The sequence below is a fragment of the Mchenga conophoros genome, linkage group LG7 (genome assembly GCF_057382185.1).
Source record: "Mchenga conophoros isolate Kocher_MC1m ecotype Shallow Benthic linkage group LG7, M_conophoros_male_GT1.1, whole genome shotgun sequence".
Classification (NCBI taxonomy): Eukaryota; Metazoa; Chordata; class Actinopteri; order Cichliformes; family Cichlidae; genus Mchenga; species Mchenga conophoros.
This window is the reverse complement of record NC_140532.1, coordinates 36702725-36728987: the sequence shown is the minus strand read 5'-3', so window position 1 is coordinate 36728987 and position 26263 is coordinate 36702725. Positions and strand designations below refer to the sequence as shown.

General features: G+C 38.6%; 3 protein-coding genes across 10 annotated transcripts in view; 2 read left to right on the top strand and 1 right to left on the bottom strand.

The window, feature by feature from the left end:
- rxraa (retinoid X receptor, alpha a) overlaps positions 1–5435 on the top strand; it is a 168160-nt gene extending 162725 nt beyond the window's left edge. For all 3 annotated transcript variants that reach the window (XM_085279112.1, XM_085279114.1, XM_085279113.1), the window contains exon 11: positions 8–5435. In XM_085279112.1, coding sequence (XP_085135238.1) covers positions 8–155 — 148 coding nt within the window. In that variant the 3' untranslated portion in view covers positions 156–5435. The remainder of the gene's footprint in view (positions 1–7) is intronic.
- Positions 4772–13182, bottom strand: wdr5 (WD repeat domain 5). Its single transcript, XM_085279115.1, has 14 exons — positions 12995–13182; positions 11354–11463; positions 11064–11172; positions 10829–10902; positions 10512–10601; positions 8001–8090; positions 7770–7853; positions 7623–7678; positions 7320–7366; positions 7035–7110; positions 6698–6731; positions 6346–6420; positions 6104–6191; positions 4772–5869 (listed from the first exon to the last, which is right to left on the bottom strand). Exons 2-14 carry the CDS (start codon positions 11429–11431, stop codon positions 5769–5771), a joined length of 1002 nt encoding a protein of 333 aa, XP_085135241.1. The 5' UTR covers positions 11432–11463; positions 12995–13182; the 3' UTR covers positions 4772–5768.
- A 2850-nt stretch (positions 13183–16032) lies between these two features.
- On the top strand, positions 16033–23165 carry LOC146570585 (bromodomain-containing protein 3-like). Of its 6 annotated transcripts, none has more exons than XM_085279106.1 (10): positions 16033–16137; positions 18297–18625; positions 19701–19838; positions 20156–20291; positions 20737–20987; positions 21073–21201; positions 21288–21434; positions 21985–22130; positions 22220–22494; positions 22625–23165. In XM_085279106.1, the coding sequence occupies exons 2-10, from the start codon at positions 18431–18433 to the stop codon at positions 22729–22731; spliced, it is 1524 nt and encodes a 507-aa protein (XP_085135232.1). In that variant the 5' UTR covers positions 16033–16137; positions 18297–18430; the 3' UTR covers positions 22732–23165. The 6 variants fall into 6 exon arrangements, with proteins under 6 accessions (XP_085135232.1, XP_085135231.1, XP_085135230.1 ...); XM_085279105.1 differs by having other exon boundaries at positions 16081–16423; XM_085279104.1 differs by having other exon boundaries at positions 16081–18625.
- The last annotated feature ends 3098 nt before the right edge of the window (positions 23166–26263 follow it).

Genomic DNA, 26263 nt, shown 5'->3' with positions numbered 1-26263 from the left:
GTGACAGATTTGCTAAGCTGTTGCTGCGATTGCCTGCACTGCGCTCCATCGGTCTTAAGTGTCTAGAGCACCTGTTCTTCTTCAAGCTCATCGGCGACACGCCCATTGACACCTTCCTTATGGAGATGCTAGAAGCCCCACATCAAATGACATAATAGAGGTGAGGGGTTGAACCCTCTTTACCTCCACCCAACCCTCCTCATCAGCCTTGGATCAAGGGCCTTTTTCCTTTTTTTTAAAAAAAAATAAAAAATAAAAAATCTCCAGCAAGGGACAAATCACAAGACAGCCTTGGATGGAGAACCTCCCCCTTCCTCCCTCTTTTTCTCCTCCTCCGTCCCTTCTACCCCCTCGCCTCGCTTAGATGTTTTCAAACAATGAATCCGTCACGCCCATGGGTCTGTTTTATACCTTGTAAAAAATATAAATACGAATAAGAAATATTATATATGAAAACCACGCAGCAAGACGAGTGACAACGGTGGACTGAAATGAGGACGGACAGAGGACAAAAGAAACATATTGAGCCATTGTTTTCATCATCACTTTTCCTACACCTTGACAAGAAAAAGCTGAGATGATCAGGTTTTAACACATAAAGACAGAATTGCTCTTGCATATATATATATATATATATATGCACACATATATTGAACAGTAATGATGTCATAATTGGACACTCAACGTTGTGATCGGGACAATCGTGGGCTCTTGAGAGCCTTGGGCTGTTTAGACTTGGACCTGAGCCCTCACTGTCTTTCAGGACTGAACTTAATTAAGAGGGGCGGGCTGGTTCGGGGAAATAAGTCTGCTTAAAGGAACTTGTCTGTTCCTGCCTGACTCAACTAAGCACGTCAGGTCTTGCACTAGCTGTGTTCTTTTTTCAATGTGTGAGCTTTCTGGAGAATTCAGAGGTGGGTTAACAAGGTTGCAAGAGCTCAAAACCCTCAGGTCTCTGCCCAATTCCAACAAATACAACCATGTCTTACTCTAAACACTGTGCAACACTGGGGAGAATGTTGTGGTAGTCCACTTATCAACCCTTCAGTTCGCGTATTGCTCGACAGAGAGTTGGGAAAGTTTGTTATGTACAATCTACACACAGGACCATTCAGGCTGTTTTAAAGTACCCAACTGTAAGCTTTACAGCCCACTGGATGCTCTGAAAGGCTACCAGCACACGGAGGAACAACATATATTTTGGAAAGTAACATTTCCAACATTTGGCCTTCATCACGACAAGCTTGGACGCCTGGAAAGTTTGTGCACACTCACACTGTGGGTAAACGTCCTAGTTTTGCCAGCCTCTTAGCTCCTTATCGTCCATTCTCCACCCTCTCCACTTCGCGTTTCATGTGAATTCCAGCACACCATTTACACCTCCACACTCTGCTCAACACAGCGGGTATTAGCTTTTCAAAACACCTCATATCTACCTGTACAGAAACAGTATTGACGTTATTTTCAGTTTTCACTTTTAACAACCGCAATGCACAATTTACCTCTGCCTCCATCCTTCGGACCTTCAGTTCTTGATACCCATTTAGGATTAGACCATATACAGTATGTGAGAGATGTACTTGTTGCTGTTGCAGCAGGAGCCATTATTGGTTTGTTTGTTTGTTACTTGGCACTTAACCTCATGACCGTGGAGTCGGGTTTCTAAACAGAGAGCTGATGTCGATGTAATTGACCTCTGAGGTGGACTCTGGCCCCGACCCAATCAGGAACGCCACAATTGTTTAACACCTCAGAGGGACACACACACACACACTCGCTCTCTCTGCACTTCTCTGGACAACCAAGTGTCGTATAAGTTGAACTGAAATGTTAAATATCCATGTTTCTACATATATACATGTTGTGTATAAATATGCTTTATGCCCATATTCTGCTTCCCCCCTCCTCTGCTTTTCTGTAAATGCTGCAGCTGCTGCAAAACTATGCATCAATTGCATTTCCAAAGATTGTCCACAGATCTGAGATCTTTTAAAGAAATGTGTTTGTCAAATGTGGGTCCACTGCAAGTTTTTTACTGGCAGGAGAAAATAATACCAAGGGTTTTGTTGTTGTTGTTTTTTAAAGATATTTAGGGGTTATTTAGCTCTGGTTTACTCACATTTGATTGAAATTAACTCAAACTTGTATTTAACCAGGCAAGTTATTAAGAGAAAACTGCTCTTTACAGCGGTGGCCTGGCAAAAAGGCAAAGCCTCTCAAGTAAATGTGGCCACTATAAGTAAGGGCTAAAACAAATTCTGACATGGTAACCCTCGATGACAAAAATCTGCCCAGAAACAGAAGGACATATAAACACCAGCGAAAGTACTCAAACCTAAACTTTGTGATAGGTCACACTACAGCAGGTGTCACCAGGATTTCAAACAAACTCACCAAGTGTAAAAAACCAAATTTAAAAAAAAAGCACCAGCTTTGCTACTGCAGATAATAATAATACTTATGACGGTTAAAAAGATTTAAATAGGATTTTCTTTCTATATCTGCATCTTTGCTACTCTTTCATAAGCACCTTTACACTATCTGAACCTGGGAAACAAAAGAGAAAAAAAAGAAACCCGAGCACTGTGTTTTCATTACATTTTGATAAAAGTCAGATTTTTAATGGGGTCTGAGGAAATGTGTGGAGTCTTGAGAGTGTGCCCTTTGAAAATAATTTGCTTGATAGTAATGGATAAATGAAAATCTGAATTGCACTGAAAATGTAAGTAAATTAAGCGTATGAAATAAAATCCACGCTTAAAATGATAAAACAATTTTTTTTTAATCAGCTGGTGTTTCATGTATATTTCATCATATCCAGTCTCGCAGTTGGTTTATGAAAAATGAAACTCGTGGGAAGCAATCGGAGCTTAGTTTAGCTGTCAGCTACTGATGTTGAGTTTATTAGCACATTAATCAATTATAATCAAGTTTGAGGGTCATCAAGACTCCATAGATTTCTGACTCAGAAAAAAACAAACCAGTCTGTAAAATGTCCGTATGTCCGTTTTTCATCATTATTTGGTGCTAGTTTTATAATAAATAGCACGCGCTGGGAGAGAACTTGTAAATGTCATTCCACCTCTGTGAAACTGATCCCCCAGATGGCCAATGATCTCTTTTGTCTTACGATGAAAAAAATCAAAAAGTCAGTTCATACACGCTGGCTCTGAAATGTCAGATGCTATAGAGCTCAAGCACGACTGCAAGGTTTACTTTGGGTGAGGGAGAAGTTTGGGTAAGAGGAATGGGAGGGATGTAGTAGCAGTTTAAGAGCTGCGAGCTCCTTCTAGTGGAAGAGAAAGAGCGCTGCAACATAACTTGAATTTTTGTTGTCGTTGTTGTTGTTGTTTTTGTTGTTAACAAAAAGAAGGCACTTTCTAACCGCATTACTATCATCAATATTCCTTTGGCTCAGACAAAACCTCAGTATCTGTGCTTAGTAAAACTGAGTAAAGTAGCAATAACGTCAAAAAGACCAATTGGCTTTGTGTTTGATTCTTATTCTCTATTTTCATTGAGGTGGCCTGAATATTACAACCTATCCATGTGACAGTATTGACTGCCAGCTTGAGCTTACAGTATTTATATTATTGAAAAAAAAAAGATATATATATCTATATATACATACTTGTTTGTCTGTTAAATCAAAAACGTTCATACAATTTCAAAGGAAACTATTTTTAGAGGCTGATTTTCATCAAGAAAAGCAGATGATAAAACAATCCAATGCTCGTTTTCCAACCGGGTGACCCAAGTGTTAAAACGATTATTCTCCTGTTCTTTTGAGTCCGATGTCTCCTCCTACTGTGATTAGTGACAGCAGCTATCTTAAGCCATAAATCGATCTTGACAAGAAAGAAATGGACACCTGCAAAGAATGATTACCTACATTGAATGCTATATTTTGTTAATATGTATATGTGTATATATTTATAAATATATATATCGACAGCTCTATTCCTTAAGGATTTCCAACATTGAAAGAAGGAGACGAGTGATTCAGACCAAACGGTTTCACGGCAGGTGTTCTTCAAGCGTTTCATGGTGTTTGCCCCCCCCCCCCCCGAGGATTTGTTTGCATTTTGACCTTAATAAAAAAAAATCCTGATCAACCAGCAGAATTGCAGCAGTTAAACTCAAACCAGCTTCTCAGCAGTTTATGGGACCTTAGTAAACTATGAAAGAGAGGGAAAAATGGTTAAGATTTGAAACCCTCTGAAATGTATGTGTTGCTTAACAATTGTATGTTCAAAAAGAAAAAAAAGTAACCAGGACAAGCTGAACATGTGACACAATCACTGCTTTCTTTGTGGCATAAACAGTAAAATGTTGTAGTTTAAAAACAACACTTGGTAAAAGCTCTATTTTTGTACAAAAGTAATTTTATCCCTTGCTTATGTACTCTGTTCTTTCCCTTCTCACTGTGGGCTGTTATGTACATTGTGGAAAAGCTTATTTGACGGCAAGAGATAATTTTCAGATTGAAAATGTAAGACAGGAGTAATAGTAAGCTTTGGCACTTTGGTAACTGTGTCGCTTTTACTTTGCCATGTTTTAACCTGTCGCTGCAAGATGGGAGTATCTTCTTTCATTATATTTTGTCTATTTTTAAGAAAATGGAATTTTGTCATCTGTTCTTCGTGGGTTGTTCTCTGATGTTCTTCGTTCATGGACAGGAAAAAAAAGGTTATTAAAAAATTTTAAGTGAGCGTTTCCAGTTGATTTGTGTTAGAAGGTGTACAGAAATGAAACTGTCAACGACTCGGGGTGAAACATACAAAAACTGTTTTTATTCAGATGTGAATTACAGCTGTCAGATGCAAACATATTTTACATAGAATCCAGGTTAACTACAGGAAAAGCAGCCTGCTGGCTTCATGTGCAGAACTATCAGCTAGTCAAGCAGAGAACAAAAACACAAAGACAGCTAAAGTAATCAAACTGCGACACGTGGCGTTGTTGTATGTACAAATACTGGAACACAACTGCATTAGGTCACTGTTGTGAACGGTCAAGTGTTAGTAAGTACTTCTTTTTTTTTTTTTAAAGGTCATTCAGGGTCATTTTGATTTTTGTAGCAAATCTTGAAGAATTTTAAACATTCTCAATGTTTGCACTTGTGTCAAATTCTGGTTTGTTGCCCTAAAAAAAAAAAAAAAAAGTTTTTTAAAATATCTTGTTAGGGCATAAAGCACTCACTTAAGATCCGAAGTCCTTAAGTATTAAGTAGTTGTCCTCAGGTATACCGTCACCTCTTTTCTTTAAAGTCACTGATTGTAAATGGTACTACTGAGTTACACAAAGGCAGAAAATAAAATACCACGAAGGACCAAATAACCATTATATTCATTGTACAAGACTAGAATCGTGCTTGTGAAGACTGTTATGAGGCAGTGACATCGAGGTTAATGCAGTGTTTAAAAAAAATAAAATACTGAAGCACCAGAATATTGCTGCAAAGTAAAACGAGGGAGAGAAAAAAAAACCAATCACAAATTTCCATAATGAGACATCGAAATCTGGCACATGCTTTGATGAGGGGATAACGTCCGCTGCAGAACTGTGTGTGGATGATGTGTCTGGTTTGGTTCTTCTGGCTGAATGTCATGACATTTCATGGAGTTTAATTTCATTCTTCCAATCCAGCAGGAGCTCTCTGTTAGAAAACAAAAGTCCTCCTGTCTTACAATAAAATGTAGGAAAATTATATATATATATATAAAAAAACAAAAGGAACACAAGTGGCCCAAAAGATCCAAAATGGCTTAGCAGTCGCTTTTCCATAGCTTGATGGTTTTGTCGTTTTCTAAAGCCGCAGATGCGATGATGTTCTCTGTGGGGTGGCAGGCAGTCGAAATGACAACATCTGAAAAAAGTACAGGAAGAAAATTTAAAGAATGACAAATTAAAAGAACAGATTGTACCAGAACACAATATTTAAAACACAGCTGCAAATTTCTGTCTTAAAAATGAGCTGCGCCTTCAAATATTTAATTAAATAAATGCAAAGTGATTCTAAAAGACAACTAACTCTGACTTTTAGTCCCCATACAAAAATGCTATTCTATCTGCGTTTTCAGTCACAGTGCATCTGCAGTACCTGTGTGGCCCTGGAGTTTCTGCACAATCTCCTTCGTCTGCAGGTTCCAGATATAAACCATGTTGTCTTCTGAGCCCGACACGATCCACTGCAAAAGAGCAGCGGCACTTAGGCTCAGAGTTATGTTTGCACACATAAGTGATTTCAAAAGGACCATTTTGTAATTTTAAAGTAACACTGAAACTCAAAGCACCAATAAAAACAAAATATAAACATTCATTTTCTCAAAGAAATGATCTTACCTTCCCGCCAGTGACAGAGAAATTTGCAAATATGCAGTACTTCTCATTTTTATGGCCCGTGTATGTCTTCAAGCACTGAAATGTTAGAAAAACAGAAGTTATTTGTATGTGTTATACAATCAAAAATGACAAAACTGTAAAATCTGCAGTTTTATTCATTACTAAACAAACATTTCACATCTTAAAGCAAAATAAAATGCCATCATTACTGAGGCTAGGACACTACTGGGAATGTGCATCTATGATTTAAAATTTCTGAACTCTTAATACATAAACACTGACAAATAAAAGCAGTTAGAATAAAAGAACGGAATGATAATCAAGCCTTTCAACAGCTTTCAAAGGCAATTACCTTTCCTTTGCTGTAGTCCCACAGCTTCAGCGTGCTAAAAGAAATACAAAAGGAAGTTTAAAATCGACAGTCAAATAAACAGACAGCAGCTCACTGTGATGTTGTGCTGCCTCCTGCTGGTGAAATCCAAGTAGTGCTTGTGAAAAACTGTACAGCTCCTTAAGAAGTCAATTCAGATTTAGTTATATAGCACCAAATCACAACATCACTCACCTCAAGGCGCTTTACAGTGAGAGACCCCAACAATCGAGCACCCCCCCCCCCCCCCCCCCCGATTAGCAAGCGTCATGCGATAGTGTGAAGGAAAGCCACAAAACTGAGCAACGTCTATACTCACTTATCCAGTGTAGCAGCCAGGATGTATTTCCCATTGGGGGAAAACTTTACAAACGACACAGGAGGGTTGTCGTCATCTAAGAAACACAAAAAACAAGAACGCATTGATCACAAAGACACGTTTAAAAAAAACAAAACAAAACTGAAAAAACTCAAAGCTTCAACCTGATTGCCTCAATACAAAACTAATTAGATTTGCTGTCACTAATCAATCGTTTAATTAGCACATTCTGCAACAAATCAAATCAAACGAGAAAAATTGGAACACGTGTGTGACTGATCTTACCTATCAGTGTCTTTAAACACTGCCCTGATGCTGTGTCCCAGATTCGACTGTGAATGAAAGATAACACAATTAACTGAGAGACATTTCCGTGTAAAAATAAATAAATCTCACACCAGATGACTAGAAAGTCATCCACATCAGCTACAATGGGATGATAAGGGATTCTTTTTAGCTCGAGCGCGGAGCAAATATGCCAGACATAGAGCATTTCCAGTTCTTATCAAAGGCAAGCTTGTTCTTTTAAAAAGCACCCATGTTCCCCGAACTGTGGCCAGAGAGTCTCAGGAGGATCCAAGTACTCACCAAAGGCCATCGTAGCTACTGGACACGATCAGAGAGCCGTCTCTGTTGAAGTGAACCTGCAAGCCGAGGCAGACCATCATGCCTTTAATACAGTGTTAATATTAAAGCCAGAGCATTTGTCTAATTAATTATAAAAAATTCACTTACAGCAGAGACTGGATCAGAATGAGCTGGCAGCGTTTTCAGACATTTCCCAGTCTTCACGTCCCATATCCTTACACTCTCATCGAACTAGAAACGGAAGAGAAAAAAATAATCATTTTTTGGAAAACCACTCAGAAACTGCTTCTAATGCTCAAAGTGAGAGCTTTCGCAAAGGTCTAACATCTGCTTTCCATTTAGGTAGGACTTGTTTCTTGCCAAGAGCTTGGTACTCACCGATCCTGACACAATAAGATTGGACTGGGGGTTGAAGTTGCAGCAGAAGACGTAGTTGCTGTGACCTTTCAGAGTTTTTAAGCACTTCCCCTGGATTAGAGAGAAAATTGGTCGAAATGTCACATTTCTCACCCACACTGAAAAACCCAGGACCATCTTCAACTAAACCACACTACAAGTGCAGCTTTAAATGTAATACAATTTTAACATCAGCAGAAACCACTGATATGAACCTAAGAGTCTACATGGATTTCATTTTCATACTTCATAAAAGTATAATGATAAGAGACACAGCAGCGATGTAGACCGAGCCTTACCAAATCACTATCTCCCCTTTTTTACAGCAGTACACCGCATTTCCAACACACTGAGATTCTATTACAAGTAGTACTCCCAAACAAAGCCTTCTTGTTTACATATTTTTCTGACTCTATTATCAGAAAATAGGCCCATATAAAATAACCCATTAATACATTTTAATCAGCAACTTCCAAGCCATTTCTAATCTGTCGCTCTGCTAAGATCCGAATTTGATAAACGCAACATCATCCGACAAAATCAGCACATGACTTCAGCTAAATTTACAAAGAAATTCAGAAGCAAATCTAACTAAGTAAGCATGTCATAATGTCTCTGAACTTCTCTGAAAAGAGCATGTGATATCTTCTCCCAGTAACAGAATGAGAATGTGCAGGTAGAGTAAATAAAGGGGAGATTGCCCACAAGTTAACCAATCACAGATTGCATTGTTCTCTCAGACAGGAATAGTAAGTCCAGCCAAATGATCATGAGATGATCTTTTTCAGTATAAGGGCCTGAATAACAAGCCTCCCCATAGATTTAGTTGAAGTCATGCATTCAAGCAGTCAACAAATATTCTCAACATTGATTGTGAAAATGAAATCAGTATTTTTAGCAGTACCAGCAATACTGCATAATATCTGTGTCATAGTCAGAACAGGCTGTCAGCCTGGGGTGCAGCTCTCACAGATTCAGGCTTAAGACCAAGCTGGCGATGTGGGGAGAGAGCAGTGGATGACTCAGCCTACTGCACAGGACTGGACAAAGATCAGCTGAGTATTTTAAAGTACGTGTTTATAATATTCATCTTACAGTATTATACAAAAGTCTTGAGCCAGCCCTTGTTTCTTTATACTGTGCTAAGAAAATGGGAAATGGGGAGCAGTAAACTGTGCAATCATAAATAGAAATACAATACATAAAGTAAAAACAATTCTGATGAGCATGAAAGCCAATTCAGCACATCCTGCACTCTCTTAGGAAAACGTTCTTGTAATTTCTTTAAGTAGTCTTCAAGACTATTTCTGCAGGCTTCCTGGAGGACATCCTATGCTCCTCTTTGGATGTTGGCTGCCCTTTGTTCTGTTCTGTCAAAATGATCCTGCACTGCTTCAATAATGTCCGAGCTCTGGGGAGGGCATTTTATGATGAGGCTTCAGCAAACAGTAGATCAACTGAAGGGCCAGGTGCATTTCTCAGAGTCTGTTTCAGGACTGTTTCAGATATTTTCATATTTAATCTGTCATAGATAGTTTTAAGGCCTGCCAATTCTTTTGCCCTTTACTTGTCCTGTTTCCTTTTTTGTAAAGGACACGCTGTACACCATGCTGAGATATGCCAAGTCTTCAGCTAATAGTTCTAGGGGAAATCACCTGGTTGGTACAAAAATATTATTTCATCCCATCAAACTTATATTTGGCATTTCTCAACAAAAGAAATGGGCACATATTAGCAGCTTTCGTGGCAGGCTCTTAGTAAAAAATAAATAAATAGAGATAAAATTTAAAATTGGTTCTTTTCCAAAGTTGTCTGTTAAATATAAGAAAAAAAAGTTCATCCTTTGAGTTACGTGGCTTTACAAAAGCAAAAAACATTCTTCCTAAAATGGTCAGGAACTAGGCCTGGACTGAAAATGAGTGAAAAAGCATCCTATGAAGGTCATTCAAAGAAAATTTTGAATGACCTTCAGAAAGCCTAAAAACACAAGACCTTTTTAAAAATTACATGAACATCTCACTCCAAATATGGGATGGCTCAAGAGTTTTGCATAGGACTGTATATTTTTCCTTACTAATGTTTTTTAGATGTTCCAACTCTTTTGTGCTGTGCATGTTTCATTTATGTAAAAAAGTGACAATCAATTACCTACATGAGCTAACCTAATAGTTGTAGTTAGTGCCTCTACACTTCAGTTGCCACGCTGATACCTGCCAATCACTCATCCAAGATCATACTCATAATTGTGCCACAGCTAATCATGGTTTTTCTTATTTATCTTTATGATTCTTCTAGAAAGAAGATCCCATGCCAGATAACATCACTAGACTCCCTACTGCTGGATAGCTAAAATAAAAATAACCAAAACTGTTGGTCAAATATTCTATGATGGTAATATACCTGTGCAGCTTGCTAAAATGTATGCGCAGCAAACAGAGTTTAGTATTACATCACACATTTCAGCAGAATCATTTAAATAATCTCCCATCTTACCGAGCTGACGTCCCAAATCTTCAGGGTTTTGTCGTCTGATGCAGATACCAGGAGGTTGGAGTCAGAGGACCAGGCCACATCAGATATACCCTGCAGATTCATGGGAACTGATCAGGACTTGAAGCTCTGAAAACAGCTAGCATGGGGCCAATGTAAGAACTAATGGAACCGTGGCTTGGCTCTTAGTAACAACTCCAAACATCTGATCCCAATTGACTAAACATCAAGGATGCTACAGTTGCTCTACATTAGTCCAGCCAATAAAAAACAAAACCATTAACACAGCAGGAGTATAGCTAAGAATTAGTCAAACTCACAAGTTTGTGTCCAGATATGGTTTTCTCAAACTTGCCGTCATACGCGCCCCAGATTTTGATCAGTTTATCAGCAGCTGTAAAGACAGAATGAATACGCACTCAGCATAGGTTAAAAAAACAACACATCATCAATCTTAAAACTCAACAAGAAGCTGCAATAATTTATTGATAATTATTAAGTCGTGAAAAAAAAAAGAAAAAAAAAAAGGTAGTTCCAGCAGTGATTTTTACTCACATGAGCTGGCGAGCCATTCTCCACTTGGACTGAATTTGACAGAGGACACAGCTTTGGTGTGGCCTGCTAATGTGAACTTCAGGCTGTAGTTTGGCTTTGCAGGTGCCGACTGTGAGTGAAAAGGAAATACAACATTTAACAACTCTTGGCTGAGATGTGACAAATATACTGACATTCATCTAAGTCTATATTAAACAAAATACATTCTCTTATAAATCCTAACTATGGCTATTTCCTGGCCCTAAAGGCTACAGCTGGAACAGAATAGCGATAGTCCCAAAAATTCAAACCTTGCTTTGGCTGGCAGATGCTGACGGTGCTACTGGAGGTTTTGTGTCAGTCTCTGGTTTCTTGTCTTCAGTTGCCATGGTGAAGAAATTAGCATCTACTGTGTACTATGCTAAAGCAGAGGAAAAAATTAATACCATAAAAGATTCTTTATGCTTCTGGTGCTGATCAGTATACCAGTTATAAATACCAATGAACAGATATAACAACGAGCCTCAGTAACTTTTCAAGAGGTTTGCATGAACAATATCACTGACAGCCTGGATAGTATGATTACATTTTTCAAACCGTCTCTTTCACGCTCAGACACTTGGTGACTGACAAACAACTGGTTTAAAATAAGTTTAGACAAATTAAACTTGCCTTTCAAAACAAAAACTCAAAAATACTAAAGCCGCTTTTTGAAGTGATAACAACATGATTGTATTTATAAACTTCACTACTGCATCATTAACTTGATTAACTACTACTGTGTAAATGCCTGTGAATGTTTATGCCTAAAATAAAATAAGACATACTATCCAATTCCTTTGCTATTAAAATGACCATTCAACATATGTTTCTAGCTGTTTTTTCATTGAACTTTTTCAAACCAACTGTTTTATGCACCCAATAAATCTTACATGTTTGAAAAAACTATTCTTAGTTTCTGATAGGTTTTCAAGCAGCAGATACACTGGCACACTCGGAATTTCTTCAGAAATTTTCTAGTTTGTGTTTATTTATTTACATGATGACTATGCAATTTTTTCTAGTCTCTAAAATCCTGAAATTAAAGTTAGTCAATGTAGACTATATATATATATATATATATATATATATGTATATATATTTTTTTTAATGGTCATAACTCCCTGCACTGACTGCAACATTCACTGACAGTCAAGTTAAAACGAATTTTAGACTGAATACAGTCGATATTTAGTCTGATAGTGGTATTAAAATGCAATGAAAGGGCAAACCTCTTTCTCCATCTCACATGACAACAATGGTATATATTGCATAATGATAAAAATGTACAAAGTATATACGAAACCACCTTGCCGTTTAGCTCACGATGTTTCCTTTTAGTTTTATGCTCCTCATGTGAGCTGCAGTTTTTGCTAAACGCCGCATTTACCCCAGTTGGTACAGGCTACAGCTATTTTCTCTTGTTCGTGTTGCTGCTTTCTCATTTAGCTCCAAGTTTAGCCATTTAAGCTAGCTTTAGCTAGCTAGCATTGCATTGCTTCGCTGTGGCTACTTAAAACCACCAAACAGAAACGCAAATGCATTCAGCTAAGACTAGATGGCATCTGTTTGCAATATATTAACATGAATTCGCGTTTAAATAGAACAAACGTGCGAGAAAGGAGAATATCAAACAAAGGGCGATACGGACTCCCTTGGTTGGAAAATTCAACTCTTGACTAAGATCGTATTTGAACGACAGCTAGCCACGCTGTTATATCACTATTCAGATGTTTAACCCTCAACGATAACGCCACTTTAAAACTGGTGGTTTTATATAGACGCTAAAGGTTATTTGATGATGCAGCCGCCGCTACTCGAAATGCACTGGTGCTGTTGACAAACTGGCTGAGGTACCATGGAGGGGCCCTCCATTCACACAATGAGGATTCAGTCATAAAGACGGTACTCACAGATTAATGGAGCTTCACGGTCAGATTGTTACTCCTCGTAAACACTGTAAAGGATAAAAAAAAAAACACCATGTATGTGTATTCAGACGATCATGGAGAACGTATACAGCAACTGACTTGCTCTTGGATGATTGCCTGTAGGGAAAGAGAAGCGGGGAATGTGGTGTGCTGTGGCTTTGCGCATGCGTGTTACGCTCTTCTTCTTCTTTGGTTTTCACGGCGGGACGCAAACCAACGTGTTTACGCGCATACTGCCACAATCCATTAAACAGAGAGTTTTGCATATCATTCATTATTATATCTTCCATTTTTATAAAACATTTTAAAAACAACTGTTGATAAAGACGTTTAGAGAAGGTCAGGATGAGTTCCATTGTTTCTAGAGAATATATGGGGCATATGATTGGGTACAAGAGATGAAATGCGGCAAAGAAATATCTTAAGGCAAGGCAAGTTAATTTGTATAGCACAATTCAACAACAAGGGGATTCAAAGTGCTTTACAGAGACATTAGAAACAAAAACAAATAAAAAGCATGATTTAAAATTGATTAAAACAAGCAAACAAACAAACAAATTAACAAACAAAAAAAACAGACAAACAAACAAAACAGTATATAAAATCAAAACAGATACAATCAGAACAGTAGATAAAATCAGTAGTTAAATGTAAGTTTTGAAATTTAAGCTTAAAAGTGTGGATTTGGTGCTTTATTCAAATGCAGCTGAGAACAGGTGAGTCTTCAACCTGGATTTAAATCAACTGAGTGTTTCAGCTGATCTGAGGCTTTCTGGGAGTTTGTTCCAGATATAAGGAGCATAAAAGCTGAATGCAGCTTCTCCGTGTCTGGTTCTGACTCTGGGAACTGATAAAAGACCGGTTCCAGATGACCTGAGGGATCTGGAAGGTTCATACTGGGTCAGGAGGTCACTGATGTATTTTGGTCCTAAACCATTCAGAGCTTTATAGACCAGCATCAGAACTTTATCTTTATCTTAAGGTGGTGCAGAACATCTAGGAGGACAACAAGACAGTGGTGTGGTGTGCAATAGGAGTGACAGATGGGTTTGAAGGAGGGTTGGGATTATATCAGGGATTGGCTCCAAACCACTTCTTATTTGCAGTGGTAATGGACAGGTTGACTGATAAGGTCAGTGGACTATGATGTACAAAGAGTAGGGAGCAGGTGGAAAAGAGTCTGGAAAGGTGTAGGTATGAGCATTTAAGTCCGTTTGAAGCAAGACATATTAAATATGTGTGAATGAGAAAGAAACACATGTAACATTGAAAATCCAAAGAATAAAGGTAGTGAAGGTGGATGAGTTTAAATGGGAGTTTAAATCAGTGCACAAGAGAGGTGAAGAGGAGTGTGCAGGCAATGGTGGAGATGAACATGAGAAGGATAGCAGCACAAGTCAAAGGGAAGGTTTAGAAGATCATAAAGAGACCTGCTATGATATATGGTTTGTAGATGGTGGCACTCATAGGAAGACAGGAGGTTGAGCTGGATATGGCAGATGTGAAGATGCTGAGATTTTCATTCTGAATTACCAGAATGAACAAGATTAGAAATGAGTACCTGAGAGCAAGGTTGATCAGCTTGAAGACAGCTGAACAGTGTGTAGAGAAGGGGTAGTGGATATACTGGACAAAGGATGTTGGAGATGGAGTTGCCAAGCTGGAGAAAAAGAGGAAGACCTCAGAAGAGGTTCATGGATGTAGTGAAGAGGTTCATGCGGGGTTGGTGTGGCAGAGGAGGAAGCTAGACGCAGGGTGAGGTGGAGACTGATGATCCACTGTGGCGACACCTAAAGAGAGCAGCCGGAAGAAGAAGAAAAATCAACGCTCTTCTCTCGGGACCGTTACACTTTCGGTTAGGGCTGCTCGATTATGGCAAAAATGATAATCACGATTATTTTCACTGAAATTGAGATCACGATTATTTGACGATATTTATTTAACCCTTTAAGACCTACTATAGAACCAAGTCCACCAGAGCTTATATTATTTTTTTACATGCTGTAGTGCCATTTGTGGGAGCATTTCAAGTTGCTATACATCAATACAACTGTTATAGCCCATATTTTAATAATATGTATGCATTAAGTCCATAGTAATTACATAAATTGCAAAAAAGTGCAATAAACTACAAAAAAAATTGAAAATCGCTTTTGTTTTGTTTACATATATTTCTACTTGGAGAAATTTAAGAGGCTTATCCCTCAAAACTTTAAATACAATAAAGTTGCAAAAAATAGTTTACAACAACAGGAAATTTATTTTGAGTGTCTTCATAGTTTTATTTTGGAGATACAGCAATTTTTATATACTGCAGGAAAAACAAAAAACAATCATATGATGCAAATTTGCAAAGAAAACAGCATGTGCATCATTTCACTGTGGGAAGTGTTACGAACAGCTGATAGGAACGGCAAAGCGTGTTTCTGGAATATTATGTTTTTGTTCCTGCAAGCGCTTTTTATGCAGTTTTTGCAAAGCTATATGTGGAACGAAACCGTGACCGAGGACAAGCTGATGGCATCAGATGTAAGTACAACTCCTCCGGTTTCATATGCAAAACAAATTATTGCGCTAGCTTACACGGTTCAGGTTCTACAGGGATTTAAAAATAGTTATGCAAAACGGAGCGTGCTGCTCTGACCGGCTTTAAAGGGTTAACAATGACTTTAAAAAAATAATATAAAATAGTGTGCAACACCACTGAAGTTTTTTTTTTTAAACTCTCTTTTCAACCAATGGCAGTCACTCTCCAAATAACTTCTGCTTAGCTTTCCGAGCTTCCCTCGGGTCCTCTTAATCAGCGGTCTCCAACCTTTTTTGCGCCACGGACCGGTTTATGCCCGACAATATTTTCACGGACCGGCCTTTAAGGTGTCGCGGATGAATGAGGGAGGGGCTAATAATCGGCTCAGTCATTTTTAATGATCGTTGAAAGCCCAGATCGTAATCGTGATTAAAATTCGATTAATTGAGCAGCCCTACTTTCGGTCATTTTGGTTTTATTGTCGATACCCTCCGACACAGCAGGCGGCGGTATACGCTGTTAACTTTGGCTAAAAAAAATTGGTCACCGAAGCTTTCGACGAAGGGTAGCTTGTTACTTGAAGCCATGCCCGCAGCAGGTTTGTGTGGACGTTTTCAGCTGGTCTAAGTGCAGCCAGGAGTTACCGTATCGCGACTTTTTTCCCCTCTGTTTGGCCTTCGGTGCGGCGCGAACGGTCTTAAATAGAAACTAGCATTTTAAAGTGCCTTCATAAGAAGAAAAAACGAGTTGGTAAACACTCGTGACTCTCCCGTCATCCTCTGCGAAACAAGTTATGTGGTACATGTATGTGTTGCCGTTATCTGAAGGTAATTGCGAGCGTTCAGGTAACAGCGACTGGCGTCCCTATGAAAACTTTGTAAGTGGTAAGTTAACCGCGGCAGAGCGAGGCCCAATTGTAATACACAAACCCAGTAGGCACTGCACAAGATACTGTGGTGTTTTTTTTATTGCCCATTTGCAGTGACGACTTAAATCTGTCTCTCAATGCGCCCATATAGGTTTACCTTAACCTGCTAGCCAAATGAAGCTAACGTGCTGAACGTGACTGGTTAGTGTTCCCAAGAGCTGGCCTCCTGATTATTTAACTCTGTCGTGCTCATTTAAAACTTGACAATCCGATTCTTCCTTCTTACTCCGTTAAGTTAGCATTATATTAGTTGACTTGTATTTAATGGTATGATATTACATGAGCTAGGTTGAGATTTATACCGCGTCTGAGATCATGCAGACTCTCACTGCCTTCTCCAGTGGCGATGTTTAGTAAAATGAGCAAATGAAATAAAATTAGATTTGAAGAAACATTTGATCTGGAATAAAGGAAAATAGATTTAAATGTTAAAATAGATAAACAGTAATATCACCTCACTAAAACTTAAAGTTAAATACATGAAATGCATTTAGTCTTCCCCAGTTTGGTTTTATTTATTGAGAAAAGGATGCGTTCACAATAATGTGTTTGTCTTAAAATATAATGTGTTAACTTAGACCAACAAAATATAATAATATTTGAAGAATAAAGTTTTGGAAGCTATTTAAAAACTAAACTGAAATGAACAAAGCCTCCCTCGAAATTAATTGAAATGCATTAGAACTGCAAATAAAACTGAAATAAGAAAAAATCGAAATCACCTGCTCCTTTCTGCTGCTCCCTTTAAGGGTCACCACAATGGGTCATCTCCCTTCATTTCACCCTATCTGTAGCACCCTCCTCTGTCACACTAACACTCTCCATGTTCTCTTTCACTACATCTAAGAATCTCTTCTCTTGTCTTTCTCTTTTCTTCATACCTAGCAGCTCCATCTTTATCATCCTTTGTAGCAACCTCAGTCTAAGCTGACCCTTTCATGTACTCATTTTTAATCTCGCCCATTCTAGTCAGGCCTAATAAAAATCTTAGATCTTCACCTTTAACAGCTCCAGCTCGCCCTCCCGCCTTTTTGTTAGTGCTCCAAACCATACTTCATAGCCCATCTCGCTCCCATCCTCTAAACCTTCGCTTTCACTTTTGCTGCTGTCCTCCTGTCACAAATCACCCGTGACACTCATCTCCACTCACTTCGCCTTGTCTTCACTTTCTTCTTCACCTCTCACCTCTTGATTCCTCTTCCATCCAATGCATACCTCCATCTCTCCACCTTCTCTAAATATTAAAATTGGAATAATTGCAGGCAGATTCCTAGACAGCTAAATAAACATAGCTGATTCCAACACCATCAGTGAAACAGCCTCTTAAATTTTGTCAGTGTATTTGCCAAGAAAACATTTCTCAGTTCGCATGCCCACTAAACCTTTACACAGCCTCCGCGTCTTCTGCTCATCTGAAGCCGGGTTGCAGTATTCAGACATCCTTCTCCCCAGCCACTCTTTCCAGTTCCCCATGGTCCCAAGGCATTCCCAGGTCGGATGAGATGTATAATCTCTCCAGCAGGTTCTGGTTCTACCCCAGGGTCTCCTCCCAGTTAGGTATGCCCAGGAGGCATTCTAACTGGATGCCTGAAATACCTCAATTGCCTCCTTTCAGCATGCAAGGAAAGAGCCTTTATACAGTCACGTGCAGATTGTTTTACATAATAATACAGTAAAATGAATGTGATAAGCTTCAAAAGGTATGAGATATAGTCTGTTTTTGAAACTATATCAATGGTGTGAAGTAATCAGTCGCTTCCTCTTTTTATAGTGTTATATTTAATATTTGGAGAACCACATGATCGTAACAGTCTATTCTTTTATGTCAGCAGGCCACATTGTGTGGTTTGACGATTCCCCAGCCTGCTTCATGCATAGTTTTCAGAGTGTGTGACAAGCTGTCAGGTGAACACTACATGACTTACAGAAGATAACAGAACCCAGAAGAATTTGTGCAGCCGTCATGTCCACAGACACCAACCAGGACCCCCCTCAGCTTGTTAATCCCCCACCTCCCGAGGTGACCAATCCCAGCAAGCAAGGCCGGAGGACCAACCAGCTGCAGTATATGCAGAACATAGTGATCAAATCCCTGTGGCGGCACCAGTTCGCCTGGCCTTTTTACCAGCCTGTCGATGCAGTTGCTCTTGGACTGCCAGTGAGTAGTTTGCACATGTTCAGCTGACAGGGTTACAGTGCATCAAGTCATTTTTATGGGTTTTTCACAAATCATGGTACAAAAATGACTTCAGCCTCAGGATTGCAGGGCTTTTCTTCAGTTAGTTGCACAAGTAAGTCATAGTTTTGCTCATAATGAAAATATTTTTTAATTCCACAATTCCACAAAAGTGATGTTAAGTGGGCATTATATTGTATTATATGATCTATTTAGCCATTGTTGTTAAATATAAATTTACTGGTAGCTGCCAGCAGTTTTATACATATATATAATTTCTTTTTTTTGTTTTTTAGTTTTGTTTTCAGATACGCTAACTTGCTTTGTGTTCCTGGGTCTGTCTGTTCTTCTCTTCTGAAACTACTAGATCTTCTTTTCGTTTTTTTTTTTTTATTCTCTTACTGTTAATATAATGTTGTCTAAGATATTTTTTTGTTTTTCCTCCCTTTTATTTTGTTCCTAATTCTCACGCACAACCTACATACCACAGTGAGTATAGAGATAATGGAATGCAGTGTCACTCTGTCTTGCATCTTATCCTAGTTTTAGCCATACTTCAGTAAGAAATGACTCGAAAACCTGCCGATATATCCTTGATCCTAAATTTTAATACATCATCAAGAATGTGTATGAAGTGTAACTAATTTATTTACCCAATTTAGTGCTGAATCTAAAAATGCAAACAGTTAAAAAAAAAATCATAAATTGATGTTAATTCCAGCCCAATTATCTGACTCACTTCAGACAGTGCAAAAAAGCTAATCTTGGTGATTTTAAGTTGGTCGCGAATTAGCCACCTCCATTTTTGCCTTAAGTTCCAAACACTATTAAGTAGTCTGAATGATGCCGCTTGACTCTGTCTTAATAAAGTAATTAACATTTAGTTAATATCAAGTTTTATAGAAAAAGATTAATTAAATTAAGATCCAACATGAATAAACTGGAAATTGTGCAGTGTCATTGTTCCCCATTAATCAAACTTTGGCAGAGCCTCAGTGTGGGGCAGCGCAAAATGTAATGCTATATTCATCTGACATCAACTCTTTCTCTTAACCAGGACTATCATAAAATAATAACATTGCCCATGGACATGGGAACCATTAAGAAACGACTAGAGAACAACTATTATTGGAGTGCGAGTGAATGCCTGGAAGACTTCAACACCATGTTTACCAACTGCTACTTATACAATAAGGTGAGGAGCTTTGTGATTGCAAATTCCTTCCATTGTTCCCTTACAGATACTAAGCGTGTCCTCACACTGGGCAATATATGCCATGCCGGAGAATGTTTGAGCAAGAGTCGAGTTTTGTATACTGGGCCTGGATGCAGTTAATTTGGCTTTCGGCGTTGATCGCCAACATTTTCTTAGAACGGCATTCACTGTGAAAATTCCTTATTAAACTAATTACCAATTCTCTAAGGCATGCAAGAGGACAATATGTCACCATGTCCAAAATTGGTGTAGTTGAGCTACAAAATGCAAAAAACCATTCCCTCTGTCCTCTTCAGCCTACAGACGATATTGTCCTGATGGCGCTCACCTTGGAAAAGATTTACTTGCAAAAAGTTGCCCAGATGCCTCAGAATGAAGTGGAGATTGTTCCTCATGCTGCCAAAGGGAAGGGCAAAAAAAGTAGCACTCCAGGTAACTCACTTAAAAGAACTTGTAACACTGACTACTTATTAGTAGTAAACTAGTACTTTGATGTTCGGTCGCAAGAATTCAGCAGACTGCATAGGCTAGCACATGGAGTGTGTCACTGATGAGATGCTGAACACCTTGTATGTAAAGCAATAACCAAATATGAGATCAGAGGGTGCAGGCGTTCATGGAGAGTGATGGGTTTTACCGTTACTCTCCAAAATCCTGGCAATCCAGACTTTCAGTTTCACAGCTATGTGTGCTTCTTATCCACTTATTAAAAGTCTAAAGTTTTAATAAGGTTATAGATTAGTTTTAGCAGCATTTTCGCTTTAATTAATTTACATCTTTAAAAACTCTAGGCTAATGAAGGAAATAGGGCAGATAAGAGAGAGAAAAAGGTTTGTTTAAATGAACTAATTGTAACAATTAATTAAATTATTTTTAGAAAGCAGGAAGAGGCGTGAGAGCTCAAGCCGTGCCAAGAGCGACTTTGAAGAGGTGTCATTACAACAAAACACTGAACCCTGTGGCCTTAGTGAACAGCTGAAGTACTGCAAGCATATCCTGAAGGAAATGCTGTCCAAGAAACATTCTGCCTACGCCTGGCCTTTTTACAAGCCTGTAGACGCAGAAGCTCTGCAGCTACACGATTATCATGACATCATCAAGTACCCCATGGATCTCAGCACGGTTAAAGTATGTTTGCTTATATGCCTTTATACATGCATTTGCTTTGTGCCTTGATACACATGCTTTATTTGGTTACCTTTTTTATTTTCAGAAAAAGGTGGATGCAGGAGAGTACCAGGATGCACAAGCGTTTGCTGCAGATGTTAGGTTAATTTTTTCTAACTGCTACAAATACAATCCTGCACATCATGATGTTGTTGTTAAGGCCAGAAAACTTCAGGTGGGTTTGGAATATTATTATTAAAAATGGGTGGGAGGGGGAAAGTTTTGGTTGCTCTGCTTTCTATTTCACTCTGTTTGCTTCAGGGAGTTTTCGAGCAAAGTTTTGCAAAGATGCCAGACGAACACGTGGAAGTGACCTCACAAGCAGGTGGCAGTTTGGACAAACCAGAGTCTGCAGAGGAGCGTGCCACCCGACTTGCTGAGTTGCAAGAACAGGTGGGTGCAGATCAGGTGGGTTGCTGCACAGATGTTTGCCTCATGTATTATTACTAGGTGCTATGAAAAAGTTGTGCAACGCACAGCAAAACAAAGCTCATATCTGATTTAAGTTTGTCCACTGTGCACAAGGAAGTAGTCTCCTTGGATAGCTCAGCACCATTTCCAGAGCTGCTTCTACTTTTAGATTTTCCTTTGTGATCTAGTGCACATCATTGTGCAATCTCTTTCACCCCACCACGACTATAACCCTTACATTGCATTTTATTTTGAGGAATTAAATGCTTTAGAGAGCAAAATGGCAAGCTGGGCTGGCAATACAGTTGCCTTTTTGATCCACAGTTCAAGTCATTTGTGCCAAATATACCACCTTCACGGCTCGCTCTCATTCTGAAAACTGCGGTCTGGTTTCTGAGCCAAAAGTTTCTGTGTGTTCAACTTTCCAAGGTCTGCTGGAAGGCTACTTCCAGGGAGCATGGGTGTTAACTGCGTATTGAACCTTCCTACTGATTCATCATTCTCAGGAATACAAGACTTCTAATTTTTGTGGCACTTTTATTCCCAGCTTAAAGCCGTTCATGGACAGCTTGCTGCTCTGTCTGAATCCCCTGTGAGTAAACCAAAGAAGAAAAAAGAAAAGGACAAAAAAGACAACAGTCGACAAAATGTTGGAGTATTGAATTCCAGATGTACATCAAATTCCTGTGCTAGGTATGATGTTTTGTTTAGCTCATTAACTTTTTTTTATTTTGTGGTATTACTTTTTAACAGAGATTTTCACTGCTTTGTCTTTTTGATAGATATTCATGGAAAGGGAGCAATGAATGGGAGTCAGAGGATGAATCTTTGCCAATGACTTACGTTGAAAAGCACCAGCTAAGCCTGGACATTAACCGGTTACCTGGCATGAAACTGGGCCACGTGGTGCACATCATTCAGAGCCGGGAGCCCTCGGTGTGCAACACCAACCCAGATGAAATCGAGATTGACTTTGAGACGCTAAAGCCATCCACTCTGCGCGCTCTGGAGCAATATGTCAAGTCATGTCTCTGTAAGAAGTTTAAGAAATTTCAAAGTAAGTACCAAGCACAGGCTCACTTGAATTCATTTGACATTAAGGCACAAGTCACCCATAGATTTTCCCTGCTATCACTATCTGTAGCATTTAATCAATGATGTTGCCTCTTTTACTCCCCTTCATCCAGAGAAAAGCCGTCAAACTCCATCTCATCGCACCAGCAGCAGCAGCAGTTCTTCAGATTCTGCCAACACCAGCTTCACTGACTCTAGCACAGAAGACAGTGACTCATGATTACTGTATTGATTTTATTTATTTTTGCTATTATGACCAAAAGACATTTCGTCAAATATATTAAACCTCTCTATTTTGTTACCTGTTCGTTATGTTTAAAATAAAAATTCCTGTTGAAAATGTTCGTACTGTATTTTGAATAACGATCTCTCTGGTGTTTATCAGACTCTAAATCTGCAACAGAGCTGGATGGCATTCTGCTTGGGTAAGAGTAGATTTCATTACAACAGTTTCAGATGATAACGTCTTTGATTGACCATTATCCCATTTTTTTACATTTATTTTTTTCTTTGCTGATTTGGAAATACTTCAATTTATATTACTAATATTAAGTGGTGTAACTAAATTGTTTCTTAACCATTTATTGACCAAGATTTATACATGGCGTGGTGGACTTATTTTGGCTGTCAAATAAAACACAGTAACCATTTGAATTTTCTTAAAAGCCCCCAAAATGGTTGAGAAGTACAGTAATGTGAGTGCACATGGTAACATCTAGGCAGATATCCCCATAAAGCTCTTCTACTCTTCTTTATGAAATCACTGGAATTTTTTTCTTTTCAGCACAAACGGTAATGGAGTTATGATCATTTAAAAGTGCCTTTAAAAATAGGCCCACCAGCGGGCCCATGGTAAATAAAGGGTTAATTTAGCACTAAATGCATTTAGGTGTACCATGCAAGAATAATGCACGTTACATAAGACTGATGAATTATCAGGTCTCAACAGTTTTCTTATTTTTATTCTGTATGAAGATGAAATTGAGCAGCAGAGGCCAGGAACATTATGAAACACTGCAGTTTGCTTTGAGGAACAGTCCAAACAGTGGGAATGTAATTTCCCATGAACAAATCACACCATAAAAATTGCTTTCCAGAAACCTTAATAACAAATTTGAGATTTTCGTGATGGCAAAAAGATGTAATGGAGAGTTGATTGCGTGGAATATGAACAGTGCTTGTTGTTGCATACTGTTTTGTTTTCAAATTCCATTCCTGTAGTAACTATTTTGTTTTTTTTATATATTTCTTTGTTCTATATAAACTAAAAATCAGAATACTTGAAAATAACACCTGTCTGCTTCCTAATATTGTCTTTCTTTTAATATTAGACAAAGTTCACCAGAGTAAAACTAAAATTCAGTTTTTAAATTGTGAATGTGTTTATTAAGGAAAAAAAATCTATCCAAACCTACCTGGAAAAAGTATTTGCACCCAACATCAAGTTGTGCCACCCTTGGCAGCAAGAACTGCAGTTAAGCATTTCTGCTAACTGGCGATGAGTGTGTAACACCACTGTGGAGGAATTTTAGTTCAGTCACGTTGGAGTTTTTGCAAGCATAAATGACCTGTTTAATGTAATACCAAAGCAACTCAGTCAAATTTAAGTCCAAAGTTGGACTAAGCCACTTGAAAATCTTTTTTTATTTTATTTATTGAGCCAGTCAGAGGTGGATTGTTCTATTGTGTAACCCAGGTGCACTGAAGGGAACAAACAGAAGGCTGGACGTTCTCCCTCTGGATTTGGTGGTAGAAACATAAATTCTGCTCTCTATAAATTACAGCAAACTGTCCAGATCCTGAAGCAGCAAAGAAGCTGCAGACTATCACACTACCTCTACCATGTTTGATTTTGTGTTTGTAGTTCTTTTTATAAAATGCTGTTAGTTTCACACCAGATTAACAAATAGTTGCACTTTGGTGTTGTCTATCCACAGAATAATTTCCCCAAAGTCTTGGTGATTGAAATGTGTTTTGGCAAATGTAAAGCGAGCCTTTGTGTTCTTTTTGTTCAGCAGTGGTTTTCCTCTTGGAACTCTCTCCCATTAATGCCATTTTTGCCCAGTCTCTTTCTTACTCAATCATGGACGCTGACTTTAATTGAAGCAAGTGAGGTCTGCAGTTCTGTGATACTCTTTAGACCTCCTGTCTGACTCAGGAGGTAGCGCAGGTTACCTACTAACTAAAAAGTTGGTGGGACTATATAAGAACCAGTCTATTTACCATTTCTAGAAAGGTTCACTACTGTTCCAAGTTTTCCTTATTTGTGGATAAAGGCTCTCATTGAAGTTCTCTGGGGTCCCAAAACGTCAGTGGCATCAGTGTTTTGCTTGAGCTTTGCATCTTGGCTTTTTTTCTGTCTCCTGGGTTCTTGAGGTTTTTTTTTTTCCCACAAAAAAAAAAAAATCTTACAAAGCTTAAAAAAAACCCTTCAGAGTGGATGGGAAATGCTTATAACATTGTCAGGAAACAGCTAACAGCGAAAGAAAGCTGCCTAAAACATTAGCTCTACTTCCATCTGACCGTCCAGCTGCTTTGCAAAACTGGCACAAGCCCAGTGCTGCCCGCTTTGAACAGCTGGTGCTTGCACCAGATTACACTCATCAAATCTCAGTGCAACTTTCAACATACATCAGAATGACAGCATATATGGAGTTGGGAAGGTTTGTGTGAGATGTCTGTGGGAGCAAAGAAAAGCTTTCTGGCAGAAAAAAAAATGTGCAAAGTATACCTGTGGCTCAGTTATTGAACTCACCAGTAGATGGCCATCATGTGCCATCTTAATCTTTATTCTTTTTTTTTTTTCTTGCTTTTGATTTTACAGTGTTCGTCTGTTTCCTATGCATTTTTTCATCATTCGTCAGTACAGTTTGCCATTTCATACAAGAACGTTTATCTGATTTGTAAAAATCAGAAAACCACTAAAAATTATTTAAAAGAATGCAGATCCCTTTTTGTAAAAAAAAAAAAAAAAAAAAAAAAAAGTCACGTTCTTCAGTTGTGTAGTGCTGGAGAGGTTTGTGAGGCCATTCATCATTTACCCTTTTCTTTTTTTCCTCTCTCTCTGCCACACCAGCCTGCTGTCTTTGCAGTGTGCATGTTGCTGGGTGATGTGATCTTTGTGACCTGCATTCCTGTCATGCCACATGCAGCAACCCTCTGCAACCTCAGGGCATGATTGATCAATGCCACAGCTCCAGTGACAACTAGTCATTTCTGCCACTTCTGGCCATCACTCAGTGCATGAATATAGTGTTAAGAAGACCACACACGTGCATCTCTACAAACACATCGCACAGTTCGTTTGATTAATGGTTGTCTTGTTTTCTTTTTTTCTTTCCCTACCCTTCTTCTTTTTATCACCTTGTAGAAAACCCAGTAGAAATTAATACAAGTGAATGATTGTGGTTTCATGTCAATGTCAGTTTGAATGAACTTTACAGATTGAGCTTCATATGCATCCACTTTTGTTTGGTAAACGATTTATGCTAATGTGACATATACCATAATTGCAAATTAGCAGATGATGTTCTTATACTGTGAGCCTCTTTTTTGTAATATATCTTCAATTTGTAACAAACTTTATGCTTCTAGTTAATCTATTCAAAACCATTACTTACCCAGCAAAATATTTTGCCGAGCATGATATTTTTGCAGTATTGCACTGCATTAAACTCACACGCCATGTATTATCTTGCACTATATCGTTGTCCTTTCTATCATGATAAGCATGATGGTGCTAAGGTTCACGT

Bases quoted from the DNA above. Each gene is read 5' to 3' on its own strand.
- wdr5 (XM_085279115.1), bottom strand. From the start codon at position 11,431: ATGGCAACTGAAGACAAGAAACCAGAGACTGACACAAAACCTCCAGTA. The intron at 11,173-11,353 runs GTTTGAATTTTT...TTTCACTCACAG, and splicing joins CATCTGCCAGCCAAAGCAAG to TCGGCACCTGCAAAGCCAAA. The intron at 7,367-7,622 runs GTGAGTACTTGG...TTTCATTCACAG, and splicing joins AGTAGCTACGATGGCCTTTG to TCGAATCTGGGACACAGCAT.
- LOC146570585 (XM_085279106.1), top strand. From the start codon at position 18,431: ATGTCCACAGACACCAACCAGGACCCCCCTCAGCTTGTTAATCCCCCA. The intron at 21,202-21,287 runs GTGGGTTTGGAA...TGTTTGCTTCAG, and splicing joins TTAAGGCCAGAAAACTTCAG to GGAGTTTTCGAGCAAAGTTT. The intron at 22,131-22,219 runs GTATGATGTTTT...TCTTTTTGATAG, and splicing joins ACATCAAATTCCTGTGCTAG to ATATTCATGGAAAGGGAGCA.